The following is an 18,607-nucleotide window of genomic DNA, read 5'->3' on the forward strand; positions in this document are numbered from 1 at the left end:
TCTACACAAAGGCTTTAGTATAGTCAATGAAGCAGAAGTAGATGTATTTCTGGAATTTTTCTGCCTTTTCTATGATCCAACAGACGCTGGCAATTTGATCTCTGGTTCCTTTGCCTTTTCTAAATCCAGCTTGAATATCTGCAAGTTCTCAGTTCATGTACTATTGAAGCCTAGCTTGGAGAATTTTGAGCATTACTTTGCTAGCATGTGAAATGAGTGCAATTGTGTGGTAGTTTGAACATTCTTTGGCATTGCCTTTCTTTGGGATTGGAATGAAAACTGACCTTTTCCAGTCTTGTGGTCACTGCTGAGTTTTCAAAATTTGCTGGCATGTTAAGTACAGCACTTTAAGAGCATCATCTTTTAGAATTTGAAATAGCTCAACTGGAATTCCATCACCTCCACTAACTTTGTTCATAGTGATGATTCCTAAGCCCCACTTGACTTCACATTCCAGGATGTCTGGCTCTAGGTGAGTGATCACACCATCATGGTTATCTGGGTTATTAAGATGTTTTTTTGTTTAGTTCTTCTGCGTATTCTTGCCACCTCTTCTTAATATCTTCTGCTTCTGTTAGGTACATACCATTTCTGTCCTTTATTGTGGCCATCTTTGCATGAAATGTTCCCTTGGTATCGCTAATTTTCTTGAAGACATCTCTAGTCTTTCCCATTCTGTTGATTTCCTCTATTTCTTTGCATTGACCACTTAGGAAGGCGTTCTTATCTCTCCTTGCTGTTCTTTAGAACTGTGCATTCAGATGGGTATATCTTTCCTTTGCTCCTTTGCCTTTTACTTCTCTTCTTTTCTCAACGATTTGTACGGCCTCCTCAGGCAACCATTTTGCCTTTTTGCATTTCTTTTTCTTGGGGATGGTTTTGATCACTGCCTGCTGTACAGAGATAAGAACCTCCATCCATAGTTCTTCAGGCACTCAGTCTATCAAATCTAATCCCTTGAATCTATTTCTCACTTCCACTGTATAATTGTAAGTGATTTGATTTAGGACATACCTGAATGGCCTAGTGGTTTTCCCTCCTTTCTACAACTTAAGTCTGAATTTGGCAATACGGAATTTATGATCTGAGCCACAGTCAGCTCCTGGTCTTGTTTTTGCTGACTGTATAGAGCTTCTCCATCTTTGGCTGCAAAAAATAAAATCAATCTGATTTCGGTATTGACCATCTGATGTCCATGTGTAGAGTCATCTCTTGTGTTGTTTGATGAGAGTGTTTGCTGTGAACAGTGCATTCTCTTGGAAAAACTCTGTTAGCCTTTGCCCTGCTTCATTCTGTACTCCAAGGCCAAACTTGCCTGTTACTCCAGGTATCTCTTGACTTCCTACTTTTATATTCCAGTCCCCCATGGTAAGAAGAACATCTTTTTTGTGTTAGTTCTACAATGTCATGTAGGTCTTCACAGAACCTTTCAACTTCAGCTTCTTCAGCATTAGTGGTTGGGGCATAGACTTGGGTTACTGTGATATTGAATGGTTTGCCTTGGAAATGAACAGAGGTCATTCTTTCATTTTTGAGACTGCACCCAAGTCTGCATTTTGGACTCTTGTTGACTCTGAGGGCTACTCCATTTCTTTTGAGGAATTCTTGCCCATACTAGTATATATAATGGTCATCTGAATTAAATTTGCCTGTTCTGGTCCATTTTAGTTTACAGATTCCTAAAATATCGATGTTCACTCTTGCCATCTCCTGTTTGACCACTTCCACTTTGCCCTGATTCATGGACCTGACACTCCAGGTTCCTATGCAAGGTTGTTATGTACAGCATCGGACTTTACTTCCATCACCAGTCTTAGCCACTATTGGGCATTGTTTTCGTTTTGGCTCAGCCTTCACTCCTTCTGGAGCTATTTCTCCACTCTTCTCCAGTAGCATGTTGGGCACCTACTGACCTGGGAAGTTCATCTTTCAGTGTCGTATCTTTTTGTCTTTTCATACTATTCATGGGGTTCTCAAGGCAAGCATACTGAAGTGGTTTGCCATTCCCTTCTCCCTTCTTCACGTTTTCTTAGAACTCTCCACCATGACCTGTCTTTCTTGGGTGGCCTCCACCTAGATGTCTTATAATTGGCTCAAACTTTAACACATACAAAACTAAATTTCTGATTTTCCTCAAATAATGTTTCTCCCCCAGTGTTCCCCTGTTCCAGGAAATAGCATATCATTCACCCAAATGAGTTGGATCAGAATCGTCATCATCCATTAGTCAGTCTCCTCCCCTCCCCCAACACACACTTCATGCAGCCTATCACCAAGTCTGCCTTAAGAGTGCATCTGAAATCTGCCTATCACCACCTCCACCTCTACCAGCCTGGTCCGAGCCAGCACTTCTGCTCACGCAGGCTACTTCGTTGTTTCCTAACTGTCCTTCCTGCTTCCACTCTTACCCTTACAGTCTAGATGCTACAAATAGCCATAGTTGAATTTTTTATAACATAGTTCTCATTACCTCCCTACCCTCCGATGACTTCCCTATCACAAGATTTGCCCCATCCACGTGGCTGACCCGTCTCCTGTCCCCAGATACCCTGGCTCCCCTGATGTTCCTCCTGCCTTTGCTTTGCTGATGGCTCCACCCAGAATTTGGAGACCCCACCTATCTTGTCCCCTCGCTTCATGCAGAGAGGCCCTCCCTCCCTGATCACCTACTTCCAAATAGCAACTCTTTTCTTACTCTGATTTCTTTTTCTTCCTAGCACCTAAAATGATCTGATATATTACAATGTATGTTTATTTGTTTATTGTCGACCACATTCAAGGGCAAGGTCTGTGAGAGCTAGGACTTGTTCTCTTCTGTCCACCACTGTGTCCCCAGTGCCCACAACTGTGCCTGATGCATTGTATATGCTCAGTTTAGTGTCTGTTGAGTGAATGATGCACAACTAAGCAAAAGTAGAAATATAAGTAAGGATGGCTACGAACAAGTGGTTTTAGGGTTATATCAAAGGTCTTATTTATTAGGAGAGTTGGAGGAAGATTGAAGTAACTGGTTCCTCTCTTTTCCCCTCCCTTGTGTTATTTTATGGTGGCTGATATGGCATGTTCCTGTTTTATTCTGTTTTAGTAAATGGTCATTTCTGGAGTTCTGTACCTCCTCTCTGCACACATAGAAAATCTCTTCTTTATTCCACAATTCTAAGCACTCAAAAATTGTGTATTCACAGTTACCAAGTCACAAACTCAGCTTTTACCCACTTACTGTCCATAAAACAGATCTAATAAGATTAGGCAATAGGAAGCTTTTCTATTGCAAAATTGTATTAATGGAATTCTCCCAGGGGCTAAGCTGTTCCCTCTCTGAAAGTTAAGCACATTCTAGAAATCACATTAAAACTCTTGCAGGCCTCCCTGGGTCTCAAGGGTCAAGGGAAGGGAAGCGAGATGAAGCTTCACAAAAGAGCTTACTAATCTTGACATATAACTTTTGATGGATAATTTGTTTTTTGCCTGTCTTCCTATGCCTTAAAGAAACCCTTAGCATTTTCTCTTTTCATGCCCAAGCTTGTTTTGCTGGCAGCCATTACCCCTAAACTTCCCCACAAAGATAGGTATCTACTTCCACTAGGGGCGTATCAGCATCAGCTCCACAGAGCAGAGCAAAAAGGCCAAACTGAATCCTCTGTAGGAAACAGCTGGAGTGAAGGGGAGATGACTTTCTAATGTGGAGACACAGTTACAGAAACTCGTGGACATAGTGCGGGAAGGAGAGAGTGAGACGAGTGGAGAAGGTGGCATAGACATACATACGCTATCATGTGTAAAATAGATAGCTGGTGAAAAGTCGCTGTATAACACAGGGAGCCCAGCCAGGTGCTCTGTGATGATCCAAAGGACTAGGATGGATGGAGAGCAGGCAGGCTGAAGAGAGAGGTGATATATGTATAATTATGGCTGATTTGCATTGTCATACTGCAGAAACCATCACAACATTGTAAAGCAACTTCCTTCCAATTAAAAAAATAAATTAAAAATTACAGTCTCAGTTCAGATTCTCCCATAGGCAGTCCCTGAAACCAGGAATCAAGTGTAAATAGTCTGTTGGGGAAGCGATCCCAGAAAACACTGGTGGGACATGAGAAGGGAAGACATGAAAGAGAGGGCAGCCACAAGTCACTTCTTGGGTAATCGGAGCTCAGTCCCATGCGAGAAGCCCAGGAGACCATGGACAAGGGAGGTGGTATGTATACCTCAGTTTCCATCAGTCATCAACTGAGGATTGCTGGGAAGAGGAGACTTAATTCCCTGGCGGTTCTCGTCTGCCCTATGCATAAGCAGAGAGGGTTCTTATGTCCAGAAAAAGTCCTCAGGCAAAGAGATGCTGGGGCAGGCAGAGGGACACTGGCCAGTGGACAGTGAAATGGCAACACCCAAGGGTAAAAGGCGGAGAGTCCACACCCTCTACTGCGAATACTGACTTTTACAGGAAAATATTTCCTAAAAAATGGATGTTCTCCCACGAACTCATCTTGTGTATAAACTAAGCGGGACGGGACAACTGTGGAAAGTTTTCATAGAACTGAAACCTTGGAGATATGCTTAGAAGCAGGTGATTGTGGTTCTCGTTGAGTGGACTGGGGCATTCTGGGTTGGGGCTGGATTTTCCTAGTGACAACTCTCAACAGCCTGAGAGTCCAAACAAGTTACAAAGAAAAGCAGATCTGGTGTGCCTGACCAGGGAACGTGGCCCTGCCTTTCATTCTGGAAGCTGCTAGCAGCTCCTCTGGGGTTGGCTGCCACTTCACAGAGTCACTCTGACCCCTCTTTCCAAGACCAAGAACCTCAGATACAGGTACACATACACACATGCTCACTTGGGAAATCATGATAGTAGAGACACAGCACTGATGTGTGTGTCTGTTTCGTATTCAGACATTTTTTTAAGCTCCCTCACCCCTTCAACAAAAGCAACCCGGCGACATTCGCTGAGTTCCTCCTGTCAGCCATAGTTGTCCATTCAGTCTTAAGCACCATCAGCATCATCTCTATCAGTTATCAGGACAGCCTTGGGAAGGGGTTCCTCCCATCTTTCAAATGAAACTCAGAGATATTAAAGAACTTCTAGAGGGTTCCCCACCCAGGTGAGATTAGTATTCAGAGCCAGAGAAAACATATTTGATCAAATAGTTATATGCCTTCAAGAAAATCAGGAAACTTATATCTCAAGGTAGCACTTGGAAAAGAGAACACCTGTGAGGCAGAGGGAAAGTGCACCCAGGGCAAGACAGACGTGGACGGAAGCAAGGAAGGAGGAAACGACACGTTATTCTTGGTCATCTTTCCTGAGCGGGAAGGAGAAGCAGCGTAGAGGAAGATGTGGGAGGCTGAATAGTCACTGTCACAGGCAGAAAGGAATATTCATCTTGAGGAGCGCACACATATTTGGGTTCCATGATTTGCAGTTTCGAGTATGGTAATACTCAATTTGTTTTTGTTTTTATTAATATTTTAAAAGATTGTCATGACCACAGAGTGAATTGTTAGTTATGAGCTAGTTCATGAAAGGGAAAAGCAAAATAGTTATGAACAAATTTGTAATTTCTATGCACAGAAGTATATGTGCTTCTATGCAAGTCAGTAAAGTGGAAGTAAATGACTTCTATAGAAGTCAGCAAAGCAGGCATGGCATAGTAAGGTTGCACTTATGGAATGCACTAAGGATGAGGGTGCTACACTGCCCCCCGACAGCGTGTCTTTTGAACTCATTATTAAAAGCCTTTCAACCTGTGTAAAGTATGGAATGGCTTCTTGTTAAAACTGGACAGTGAATTTTGTTAGGATTAACAAGTAAGCACCCTCATTCTATTCTCAGTGTGCCTGGGGAAGCCTTCCAAGGAATTGTACCTGTTGCTTTTAATAGATTCTATAGTATTTCTCCTTTTTTAATTTATTGATTTTAATTGGAGGATAATTACTTTACAATATTGTAGTGGGTTTTGCCATACATTGACATGAATCAGCCATGGGTGTACATGTGTCCCCCATCCTGACCCTCCCTCCCACCTCCCTCCCCATCCCGTCCCTCAGGGTCATCCCAGTGCACCAGCCCTGAGCACCCTGTCTCATGCATCGAACCTGGACTGAAGATCTATTTAATATATGGTAATATACATGTTTCAATGCTATTCTCTCAAATCATCACACCCTTACCTTCTCCCACAGAGTCCAAAAGTCTGTTCTTTATATCTGTGTCTCTTTTGCTGTCTCACATATAGGGTCATCATTACCTTCTTTCTAAATTCTGTATATATGCGTTAGTATACTGTATTGGTGTTTTTCTTTCTGACTTACTTCACTCTATATAATTGGCTCCAGTTTCATTCACCTCATTAAAATTGATTCAAACGCATTCTTTTTAATAGGTAAGTAACATTCCATTGTGTATATGTACCACAGCTTTCTTATCCATTCATCTGCTGATGGACATCTAGGTTGCTTCCATGTCCTGGCTATTATAAACAGTGCTGCAATGAACATTGGGGTACACGTGTCTCTTTCAATTCTGGTTTCCTCGGTGTGTATGCCCAGCAGTGGGGTTGCTGGATGATATGGCAGTTCTATTTCCAGTTTTTTAAATAAACAACCCAATCAAAAAATGGGCCAAAGAACTAAACAGATATTTCTCCAAAGAACACATACAGATGGCTAACAAACACATGAAAAGATGCTCAACATCACTCATTATCAGAGAAATGCAAATCAAAACCACAATGAGGTACCATCTCACGCCAGTCAGAATGGCTGCGATCCAAAAGTCTATAAGCAATAAATGCTGGAGAGGGTGTGGAGAAAAGGGAACCCTCTTACACTGTTGGTGGGAATGCAAACTAGTACAGCCACTATGGAGAACAGATTCTATAGTATTTCTTAATGGAGACAAGGGGAGAAAGGAAAGAGATGTTGTTGAGTTAACAATAGAAATTCCTGCTCATGAATTATTTACTTTCTAGAAAAGATCACGTGGGATAGTGTTGTGCCTGATGTCAGTGGTGAATTGTCCATTGAACACAAGAACAGTGCACAGTCACCAGGACTTTATCCTTAGGCCATTTTCTGCCCCTTCTCAACAGAGTAGCCAGAAGAACTATCCTCTGCAATTATCCTCTAACTCTCCTGTGTTCAAATCAGTATGTCAGATGGAAATGAAATTAGAAAGAGACAGAAAGAAAAAGAGCAAGAAAGGCAGAGAATATAAAGGCTAAAAAGTAGGAGAAGGGAAAAAAAGACGAGGGAAAATGAACTGGGCCTGTCTCAGAAATTTTGCATTTCCTAGATACCTCTGTATGTATATATATATATTTTTTAATTATTGTTACAACCAAGAGAGAAAATCTCTGTCTGTAGGCTCAGGATGGGAGAACCCCTCTCCCTAACCTTGGCTTCCTCTGCCCAGCTCTTTAATGGAAGTAGAAGGAATAGAAAGCCCCCCAGAGTCTTCATTGAAGTTTCAGGTCACTGAGTGCCTCCACCAGTCTCCTAAGCTTTGGTTTGCTTTGGGTTTTTCATAGATTTATGTGACTGGTTGGTTTCATCCATTCACTCAAAAAAAACAATTTTTGAACACTTATTGTAAACCAAGCATCTCAATGAGCTGGGAGTATAAAGATGAGTAGGACACAGTCTCCTCAGGGAGCTCAGTCCAGGGCCTTGCTTCCAAGAGTGTGGGACCAGTGGCGGCGGCGGCAGCAGCATCACCTGGGAGATAGTTAAAAATGCAAATTTCCAGGCTTCATCCCAGACCAGCTTGATCAAAATCTGCATATTTAGCAAGATACCTGGGCAATTCTTAAGCATATTGAAGTTTTAAAAGCACTGACCTAATGGATTTTTGGCAGGGGAGACGGAGAGGCTCTTTGGTTTCTTAATTCTTCCATTTATTCTGCTAGTATTTACAGATCACCTGTCATCAGGCTCGGGGCTGGGAGCTGGTGGTACATGGGTGAGTAAGACAAAGGAGATGCTGATGGCCTAGAGCTCACATTCTCATGGGGGGGAAAAGCAGAAGAAAAAAAAACCAAAATGCATGAGCTAGTTACAGATCATGAGCAGTGCTATGAAGCAAATAAATGGAAATGTAATGGTAAGAAACCAAACCAAACTATGACAGGTAACGGGAGTGGATGTCTTCATGAGAAAGTTATTTCTATTTTGTATTTTGCTTTCTGTTCTAAAAATGTAAACATAATCACTGGTCCTATGTGAAGAGAGTCAAAGACTATAATACTATCGACTGTAATCCTTCTTTTCTCCTCCATGCCCATCCCTCTGCCTCTGGCCCTGGTACTGAAACTCTAGATGCCACCAAGCAGGTACAGTCACAGCCAAGCCCATCAAAAAGTCCAGGCTATGAGCAACTAAACATTTGGATGTGAGCTGGATGATAAAGCCCAGAAATACTGGTATTACCTTTTTGGTTGTGGTAAAAAGGCATTAGAGAATCTAGAAGGACTTGGTAACTGGGGCATAGCTTCCTATCTTATTGTTCTCTTGCATCACTGCAGTCAGGGGCCAGAGAGTATGCTGGTGGGGATTGATGAATGGGAAGGTGGCCTGCAAGTCAGGATGAGCAATGGACATATACATGCAACCTCAACAACTTCAGACCTTCTCATCACCTACAGTGTTAGTGCTAATCAGCTGCAACCAAAATCAGTGTTAGACCTTAATTCAGCACAGAAGTATATTTTGACCATGCATTTATTTTCAGCACAAATCCAAACCCACTACAGTTAGACCCCTTGAAGGACAAACCAGTGATTGCCCAAAGAAAGGATACAGGTAAACCAGTAATCAGAGGATGGGGTTTCGGGTACTGCTCCTCTAGAAATTGTGTCATGAAGGAATATTTAACTCAGCAGATCTAAACCACAGTCAGAGAAAGGGCATCTGCCTACTGTTGCAGTTATCTGTTGCTGCATGAGGAACTATCCCAAATTTTTGTGGCTTAAAACTTTGTCAAAATTTTGTTGAAAAACCTCACACCCATTAGGATGGCTCCTAACAACCAGTTTTATTATTTGTCACAATTGTGTGGATCAGGAAATTGGGAAGGGTTTAACTGAGCAGTTCTTCTGCTCCATGTAACATCAACTAGAGTCATTTTGGGGATCAGTAGTATGGAGGGTCCAAGAAGGCTCACTCACAGGTAGGCCCCTTGCAGGGATGGCTGGAGAAGTGGGCTCAGCTGGACCACTTTCCCTCTCTGTGTGCTACCAGGACCTCTTCATGTGGTCACTCCAGCAGAGAGATTGGAAACTGCCAGTGCTCTAAAGGTTCTCAACATCACTAATGACCATAAAAATGCAAATCAAAACCACAGTTATCACCTTACACCCTCAGGATGGCTACTGTCAAAACAGAAATTTTAAAATGTCAGACAGATATGAAGAAATTAGATCTTTGTGCACTGTGGGTGGGATTATAAAACAGTGCAACAGAAAATAGTATGAAAAAAAAAAAAACTAAAAAAGAGAATAGTATGGAGGTTCCTCAAAAAGCTAAAAATAGAACTACCATATGATCCACAGTCCCATTTCTGGGTGTGTATCCAGGAGCACTGAAACCAGGGTCCTGAAGAGGTGTCTTCATACCCATGTCATAGCAGCACTGTGCACAATGCACAAAAGGTGGGAGCAACCCAAATGCCCATCAGCAGATGAACGGACAAGCAGAAAGTGGCACACACACACAGTGGAATACGATTCCACCTTAGAAAGTAGGGAAATACTGTCACATGCTACAGCATAGATAAGCCTGGAGGACACCATGCTAAGTGAAATGCACCAGTTGCAAAAAGACAAATACTGTATAATTCCCCCTACAGGAGCTATCTAAAGACATCGAATTCATAGAAAGGGAAAACAGAATGGCGATTATTGAGGGATGAGGGTATGTTACTGAGGGAGAGGGGATTTGTGTAATGGGTATAAAATTTCAGGCTTGCATTATTCAAAGTCCTGGAGATCTGTTTCACAACAATGTGAATTTACTGAACACTACTGAACTACACACTCCACAATGACTGAGATGGTAGATTGTATTCTGTGTGTGTGTGTGTGTGTTTACCACATTAAAAAGCAAACCACTGATGCTCTTAAAGCCCGGATTAAAGGGGAGGGGAACATAAACCCACCTCTCAGTGGGAGGAAATGCGGAGAATCTGCAGCCAGCTCTCCCCCTGCCATCCCTACCGTGGGGCAGATCCTGTAGAGCTCCTGAGGGCCTAGAAGGTGAGGTGTTATTTCCAGGGGGCCATATTCAACCTCCGGAAGATGAAGGGTGTCAGAAAGCGTTGTTAGAGATGGGCACAGATTGAAACAACAGAGTGGGAGAAACTGACAAAGCCTGTAGGGCCAATGAGGAAAAAACAGCCTGGAATCCCACCCTTACTCATTTTCACAACAAAGATGTAGCCTGCCATTCTGCTAAAAGCCTGAGTGGCCCCACCAAGCATTTTTCTCGCTCAGCGCCTGCCCCTCAGCTGTCCTGACAGTGGGAGCTCCAAGCCCTTATGGAATAGGTCAAATGGGAACAGTCTGCAGAAGCAGGTCACAGGAGACCTTTCAGAGCTGGCAAACACGTAGAAAATCCAGCGATACCACAGCATTTAGATAGTGTGGACAACGTGGCCATTATGAATGCTGCTCTCATGAGCAGTGATTCAAATGACAGCTTCGAAAAGGGTTTGCAAAGAGCCCTTTGGAAATGGAACATGGGTGCCTCAGAGCCCATGACATGTTACGAGGACAAACCCAACTGAACAAAGATCCACAGCAGCACTGAATGACTTATTTATTCAGTCCTGCTCTGTACAAACCTAGGAGAAGATGACAGCTTTTAAATTGACTCCCCTGAGCTATGCAGCATCCATGGTGTGTGGGAAACGTTAGCAAGCATTTTGAAAAAAGCAGAAAGTTTTATAAAGCAAAGGTCACAGTGTAACCATGCTTATGCTGCCACCAAATTCTGCAGACGGTCCTGGTGTGTCAGAATCACCAGGAGTGATAGCAACATCTGGAAGGGAAAAACCCTGCCCTTTACCCTCTTAACCTGCCGGCTTCACATATCTGTTTGAAGGGCTAGCCCCTCCAAGCCTTCAGGTGGAAAATTCTTTGTGCAGGTCATTTAGGTAATCATGGCAGCATCCTCACTGGACTGCTTCTGCAGAGTGTTGTCCTGGCATCGTGTGGGGAGTGTTGGTGTTCTGGTCACCCTGGAACACAAGTGCTGGTTCTTTCAGCCCAGCACATGCTGCAGAATTCTTGCATGCCCCGGGGTTCCTGTTGCATGGTGGAGTCAGTCTTTCTTGGAAGAAAGAATACACAGTGCGGGCCATGTCTGAGTAACCCCAGCCCAGGCAGCTTCCCCAAGGGATCTGGTGACAGTGCAGCCGGCCCTCACAGCAGGACTGAGACTAGGGTGAGGCCAATGAGGAGCCTAGCACGCAAAATTTAAGGAGGCCCTTGTCCTGTGTTTGCACAACCCTGAGAGTGAGCACCTCCTTGAATCTCGTATGCAAAGAGACCCACTGGCCTCCTTTGTCCAGGCCTGGCTCAGAGGCCTCACTGTCTCTTTTCCCGTTCATTCCTCAGCTCCCTGCCCAAGGTTAGCACTGGGGGTGGGGAGTGTAGCCCCAGTGCCGACAGTGGTCAACAAAGAAGAGAGCTTTAAGAAGGAAGAGCTGAGAAATTGATGGTGAGATTGTGTGAGGGATCCAATGAGGCATTTGGCTACACAGTGGCTACCTGTGACCCAAGACCAGAGCAGATCCAGGAAGGGTTGGTGATGGAAGACTTGTCCTGGTCTGCCCCTCGGCCATGGGCCAAGATGGTGGGGTGTAAATAGGAAACCCTGTGAGACTGGCCACAGAGGTTCCCTTCGTACAAGAAGGCTCAGGATCTTCACAGGGAGGTGCTTTGCCTTTAGAAAGTTCCTTTCTCCGCAGGCTTGGATGTCAGCGCTCTAGGGGCTGATCTGAAGCCCTTCCTCCACTGTCTGCTCTCTTCCCAGCCCAATGTGATGTTATAAGGCCAAACCAGGCAGCTTAGCACTGGGGAGAGAGAAAGTGGGAGTCTTGGGTTCTGTGTGCGTGTGTGCTAAGCCACTTCAGTCGTGTCCGACTCTCTGTGACCCTGGGGACCATAGCCCTACCGGCTCCTCTGTCCATGGGAATCTCTCGGCAAGAATGCTGAAGTGGGTTGCCATGCCCTCCTCCAGGGGATCTTCCCAAGCTAGGGATCGAACTCACATCTCATGTCTCCTGCACTGGCAGGCGGGTTCTTTACCACTACTTCTACCTGGAAACAAATGGTTCAACCAAAGCAGACTTTTCTATCATTAAATCAGGGGAATATTCATTTGTGAACCTCAATACAACGGGGACTCCCTCTTGGCTCCCTTATCCTCTGCATCACATGTGTACAGCCCTGAGAAGTGCATTTCCGCACACAGGGTCACCATTTCATCACCATTTCCCTATTCTCCTTCCCACATATGCAAGCCCACCTACTCCTCCCCTTCTCCCTCCCCAGGTAGCACCTTTCACAAATCTTGCTGGAAAACCCAGACATTCAGTTTTGTGGATTTTAAATAGAAAATGATGCAGAATGAGAGAATTATGAGCTGGAGCAGTGGAATCATGGACCCACAAGCCCAATTTTGGATTCCGTCGAGCCAGAGCACCTCCATGACACTGCAGCAGAGACCACTCAAGTTCAGAAGTGCCTGTGGCACTATGTCAGATCCTTGGATTGCTGGCTTACGTTGCTTATCTGAAGAAAGCATTCCCTTCCAGAGGGCCTCTGCCAGCATGATTCAAGCTAAGAGAATCATTACAGACTAATCATCATTATGGCGTGATCACATTTCAATTATCCCCTGTGTAGTCTGGGTACATTAAAACAACTTCTCTGACTGAGAGAAGTTCGTTAAAAATCATAATGTGCGTTAAGATTTTTTAAAGCCTGTTGGAAGCCAACAAGGGGATAAATTCTAGAAACGACAGAATCTTTCAGGGGTTTCTCTTGCACTTATGCAGAAAGCATAATCTTATCTTAAAATGTGGGATGAGGACTATAACTGAATAATGGGCCAATTGTTTTATTATAATTTGTGTTTCTAAGCGCTCTGTGATTCAAAACCCAACAGATTGTTTTCTGTCAGCCCCAATCTGAGCTTCTAGGTGCATTGGCGCATCTTCACAATGTATAAGGTACCCCTAACTCCTGGTTAGCAGTGCCCAAATCTATGAAAATTAGCCAGAGGATGGAGTAGGTCACACCATCTGTGGTCTCTGTCAATACAGGCACAGTCCCTAATATGTTGCAGAAAAGGAAAACCAGCCTTCCCCTGAGCATTTGTCCTAAAGAAAAGAATTTAAAAGAACAAGTCAAGTTTCATATGCAAAAATACTCATTTTCGACAGTAACAAAAGAAACAGAAACGTCCTACATATCTGACAGTGGTGAAACCATTGAGAGTGGAATATCGAGCGTGGCCTGGAGAGGAATGAGAATGGAATGGAATTATAATGCAGTCATGAGAAACTGATGCTGATGATGCGGAGAGTGGAAATATAGTAAATTGTTCTTAATATTGTGTTGAAAAGGTCATCTACACTCTGATTCCAACTATATCAAATAAGTGCACACCTTAGCTAAGGAATAGAAAGAGACATGGGGCGAAAACAGCTGGTGTCTCAAAAGTGGTTGGATTGTGGATGATTCATCTCTATAGTCATTCCTTTTGAAACTGTTATAATGTTCATTCAATAATAAATAAAACTTGGAAGGAAAAGGAAAACACTCAAGTGAGGCATTTTCTATGCCAGGCAGAAAAATCAGTGATGCATGGGATCATTTTGCGTTCTTCCTTGCTCCTTCAAAGCAGCCTGTGATCTTCATCCACATGTAGGGAATATGCATGCCTGAATTATCAGGGGACCCCCCTCACCAGGAAGGCTGTGATGTTTGTTTAATGGACCAGAAACCTCACTCCTTCCAGTCTTGTTTGATAACAAATCTAAGGTATATTTGTTGGTATGGTTTTTCCTTGACAAATATGCACAAAAGTCTTGAGGACAGAAAATGATGCATTTGTTCTTTCTCTCTTTTCTCTTTCTCTTACCCATCCCCCCACCCCCCTCTGCAGTTCTGCTAAGCCAATATTCTCTAGAATGAGCACAAAACAAATCAAATAACAGCTAAATTAATTGAATAACAGCTTTTGTACATCAGCATCGAGAAGGAAGACGCTTGGGAGAGATCAGAGTACTGAGATGGATACCGGCGAGAATGAAGCATCCGGCTGTCAAAGCACCTACTAACCCTAGATCGGCAGAGATGGGAGTGATTTTCCTGAAAGGAGATATGATCACGGAGTAAACACCAGCTCACTGGAAACTATCATTGAATAAGAGCAAATGACATTCATGAGAAATCACATTCAGGAAATATTTTAAGGAAAAGAAATATAAATGTGCTAGAATTAACATGTAAAATATATATGTACTGAGGTTTGTAAACTGTCCTTTTTTAATCAAACAGAAAACAAAAAGCTTTAATCTTTCAACATTATTTTAAAAAAGGCAGTGCATCCTAAATTATTCCTATCTCAATAGCCAAGAGGCTGATCAACCATCAGTTATTGAAGAAGCATCTTAGAAAATGCCTCTGAATATTTTCATAGGAGCCATGACCTTTGGTTCCCATCTCTGCCGTTCATTTATGTCACTGTGTAATTAGTTACAACCACTCAGTTAAGAGATGTTAGCGTTTCAAACTTTTTACCGAGTCTTTGTTCAGTTTAATCTGTCTGTACCAGTTATTACTGAGAAAGTGTTTCTGACATACGCTATTACTCCATCAAGCTGTATATTACAGGAAGTACATCTTTATATCACAGGTTCCTGAGCAACACAGACTTCCCTGTCTTTCAGGAAACAGCATCAAGGAACTCTGAAAAATATAGAAAGCTCATTTTCACCTTGAATGCTCACATGTAATATATAGGCTGCTATCAAATAAACACTTTTTCTAATTGCCCCTAGTAATATGTATAAGAATTTAATATACTTTACAAATAAACATCTAAAATATCTTCTTTTTCTATTTCTTTGTCATATCATCAGAAATCCATATCCTTTCTTTCCCTTACTTTCCCTTACTAACGCCATTCCATTAAACCTATTTCTAAATGATAGTAAGTGGCACTAACAAAATAAATAATAATTTAATAGCCTTAGAACTAAATGAATATATACTTAATACAGGTCAAAGAAACTTGGTAGGAATAAGTTGCCTTTTTGTTTACTAATTTTAGTTTCAAGAACACTCTGTTGATTGTTTGTTTTTAGTTGATTGGCATTTAGAAGTAGTGACAAATGATCAGTTGTCTTCAACAATCTTTTGCTCCCAGGCATCCCCCACCATCACCCTCATCACATATCCTGCAATATGCAGCAACAGACAAATATTTAATATTGAAGTAGCCAATTGCTTGAGAATGACACAAGCTAAAATGTACGTGCAGAAATCATCAGTATAAGCCAAACCATATTCTATACCTGAGCAGAAAACATGAACATGTAGAATGCCTTCATTTTTGAACTCAAAATTAAGATCCGTTTAGTATATATTATTGGAACAATGGAGAGTAATACAAGAAGAATCAACCAAGACACAGATCGTGGTTGATTTCTCTTATCCTGTCTCACACTCTAGTTTTGTCAATGTCTCTGGTATTAGCATCTTTTCACCCCAGATGAGTTTTATGTTTCAAATGGCTAAAAAGTATATTACAGATACAGTCAAATAAGCTAAACGCAGTTCACAAAGATATGGATTTTCTAAAGAACCACATTAGGGGAGTACTTATTATCTCTAAAGTATTAGCTGTTCTGGGAGTTATTTGTTGCTTTAAATATTAGCTCTCCCTCTGCATTCAAAACACCCTACTTACTAAATTTAATTACACACAACTTTTCAAGAATTCATCTTTTAGTTAAGGGGAGGTACCGCTCTACTTTACCTACAATAAAAATAGAAGGTATTGGCTTTCTTAATCCGTGTAAATTGTAGATTCCACTGGGAGTCCCACAACACTAATAGTGGTGTTTATGAAAATGAAAAAGTGCTTCCTGTCCACATGCAAGTGTTTTTAAGAAGTTGTTTTCCTTCTAAAAAACCTAAGTGTAATTTAGCATACCATAGTGCTCTGAAGATGGGTCATTGATGTGTACCATTTGTACATAGGTAAAACACATGTAAATCACTAAATGTTAATGAAGTATAAGAAGTATGTTTTTATCTTTTTTAAAAAAAAAGTGACTCCCTTTCTCATTCTGTTCTGTTGTATTGCGTCCAAAAGTTGTGTGTAATTTTTTAAGGTCCAGGAAATGTAAAGAAATTTGTTGGAATATCTGAATTTCTGTAAAAAATAAAAATAAGATTTTGTTATTTAAAAGATTGTTTGGTGTTGTGGCGTGCATTCATCGTATTCAGCGTCTGTCTTTGTTCAGTGATCCAGTGACAGGTGATGATTTGACTGAAATAACCATCTTTGAAAAATCTCTGTGCTGTCAGATTCCATAATATTTGCCAAGAGCAGACATTTGTTGGATGTGCAGGACCCTCATCATGCGAAAGGCATGGTTAATAACCTCCAAAGCCTCTTCTCACCAAGTAGAGACACACCGCAAGCTAAACCTTCGTAGACTCAGTGGAATGAAATTGAGAAGTGAATAGCCAGACTGTTAAGTAAAACCTGGCCTGAAATATTCTGAAATACCCAATTAGTTGTTCCACCTTGGCTCTTGCATATTAAAACAGCCACCTGTTCCCTAGACACGAGCAGCAGTTCTGCAGTAGTTCATATTGAGTATGTGTTGTCTGGGTAGGTCCTAATGCCAGATCCTTCGTTTACTGCATAACTCTAAACAGCTCCTCACCTATTAAATGAACACAAATAATAAAGCCTGGCCCTACAGTGGTGTTGTGAGGCTATAAATTAAGGTATAGTGCCATGCTGGTGCTTGACTAGTAGGCAATATACTCTATGAATTTAATTCCTTCCCCCTACTATTTGCAAGACATTGAAGAAGAAAAGAAACATAAACATGAGCTCTGCTCTCAAAATGTTGAAGATAAAGTAACTATGAGTAGGGATTTAAAACTCAAATACCTACTAGAGCCAGGGAGATAAGTAAGTTAAGAGCAAAGCAAGCTGGGCTGCCAAGATAATAGGAAGTAGTGGGCACAGTGGAGCACTGGAAAGCCTAGGTCGTGTCTACAGAGATGATGTTGCCAGTACTCGGCTCTAGCCATTCACCCAACATGCACTGAGTCCTTACTGTGTGTCTGGAATTATTCTAAATCCAGGGGAAGATAGTAGTGAGCCAGAAACATAAGATCCCTGTTCCTAAGGGTCTCATGTTCTGGTAGGAAAACAGATAATAAATAGGGAAATGTCTGCTTATAATAATAACAGATGCTCTAGTTGTTGTTGTTCACTTGCTAAGTTGTGTCCGACTCTTTGTGTCCCATGGACTGCAGCACACCAGGCTCATCTGTCCTTCACTATCTCCCAAAATCCGCTCAGATTCATGTCCATTGATAGATGATGCTGTCTAATCATCTCATCCTCTGCCACCCGCCTCTTTTGTCTTAAATTTTTCCTAGCATCAGTGATTCGGTTCTTCCCATCGTGTGGCCAAAGTATTGGAGCTTCAGCTTCATCATCAGTCCTTCCAATGAATATTCAGGATTGATTTCTAATAGGATTGACTGGTTTGATCTTCTTGCTGTCCAAGGGACTCTCAAGAGTCTTCTCCAGCACTATAATTCAAAAGCATCAATTCTTTGACATTCAGCCTTCTTTATGGTCCAACTCTCATATCCATACTTGACTACTGGAAAAATTATACCTTTGACTATACAGACCTTTGTCAGCAAGGTGATGTCTCTGCTTTTTAATATACTGTCTAGGTTTGTCATAGCTTTCCTTCCAAGGAGCAAGCATCTTTTATTTTTTTTAGTAGTTTTTTTTAATTATTATTATTATTTTTTTTTACTTTACAATATTGTATTGGTTTTGCCATACATCAACTTGCATCAGCCAAGCATCTTTTAATTTCATGGCTTTGGTCACCATATGCAGTGATTTTGGAGGCCAAGAAAATAAAATTTGTCACTGCTTCCACTTTTTCCTCTTCTGTTTGCCATGAAGTAATGGGATCAGATGCCATGATCTTCGTGTTTTGAATGTTGAGTTTTAAGTTAACTTTTTCACTCTCCTCTTTCACCCTCATCAAGAAGCTCTTTAGTTCCTCTTCACTTTCTGCCATTGGAGTGGTATCATCTACATATCTGAGGTTGTTGATATATAAATATCAAGTTGGCAATCTTGATTCCAGCTTGTGATTCATCCAGGCTGGCATTTCACATGTACTCTGCATACAAGTTAAATAAGCAGGATGACAATATACAGCCTTGTCATACTTGTTTCCCAATTTTGAACCGGTTTGTTGTTCCATGTCCAGTTCTAACTGTGCATACAGGTTTCTCAGGAGACATGTAAGGTGGTCTGATATTTC

The 18,607-nt window shown here is 41.9% G+C and overlaps 1 protein-coding gene across 2 annotated transcripts in view; it reads left to right on the plus strand.

The window, feature by feature from the left end:
- The window catches only part of LHFPL3 (LHFPL tetraspan subfamily member 3), a 581,079-nt gene extending 564,598 nt beyond the window's left edge, over nt 1-16,481 (plus strand). Inside the window, exon 4 of one of the 2 annotated variants that reach the window (XM_005205344.5) lies at nt 14,167-16,481. Coding sequence is in view for 1 of the 2 variants with exons in the window: in NM_001104984.2 (NP_001098454.1) it covers nt 14,167-14,195 (29 nt within the window). In the remaining variant the exon portion in view is untranslated. The remainder of the gene's footprint in view (nt 1-14,166) is intronic. The other variant, NM_001104984.2, reaches the window with a different exon arrangement.
- Nucleotides 16,482-18,607: the final 2,126 nt, after the last annotated feature.

Source organism: Bos taurus, chromosome 4 (genome assembly GCF_002263795.3).
Source record: "Bos taurus isolate L1 Dominette 01449 registration number 42190680 breed Hereford chromosome 4, ARS-UCD2.0, whole genome shotgun sequence".
NCBI classification, from domain to species: domain Eukaryota; kingdom Metazoa; phylum Chordata; class Mammalia; order Artiodactyla; family Bovidae; genus Bos; species Bos taurus.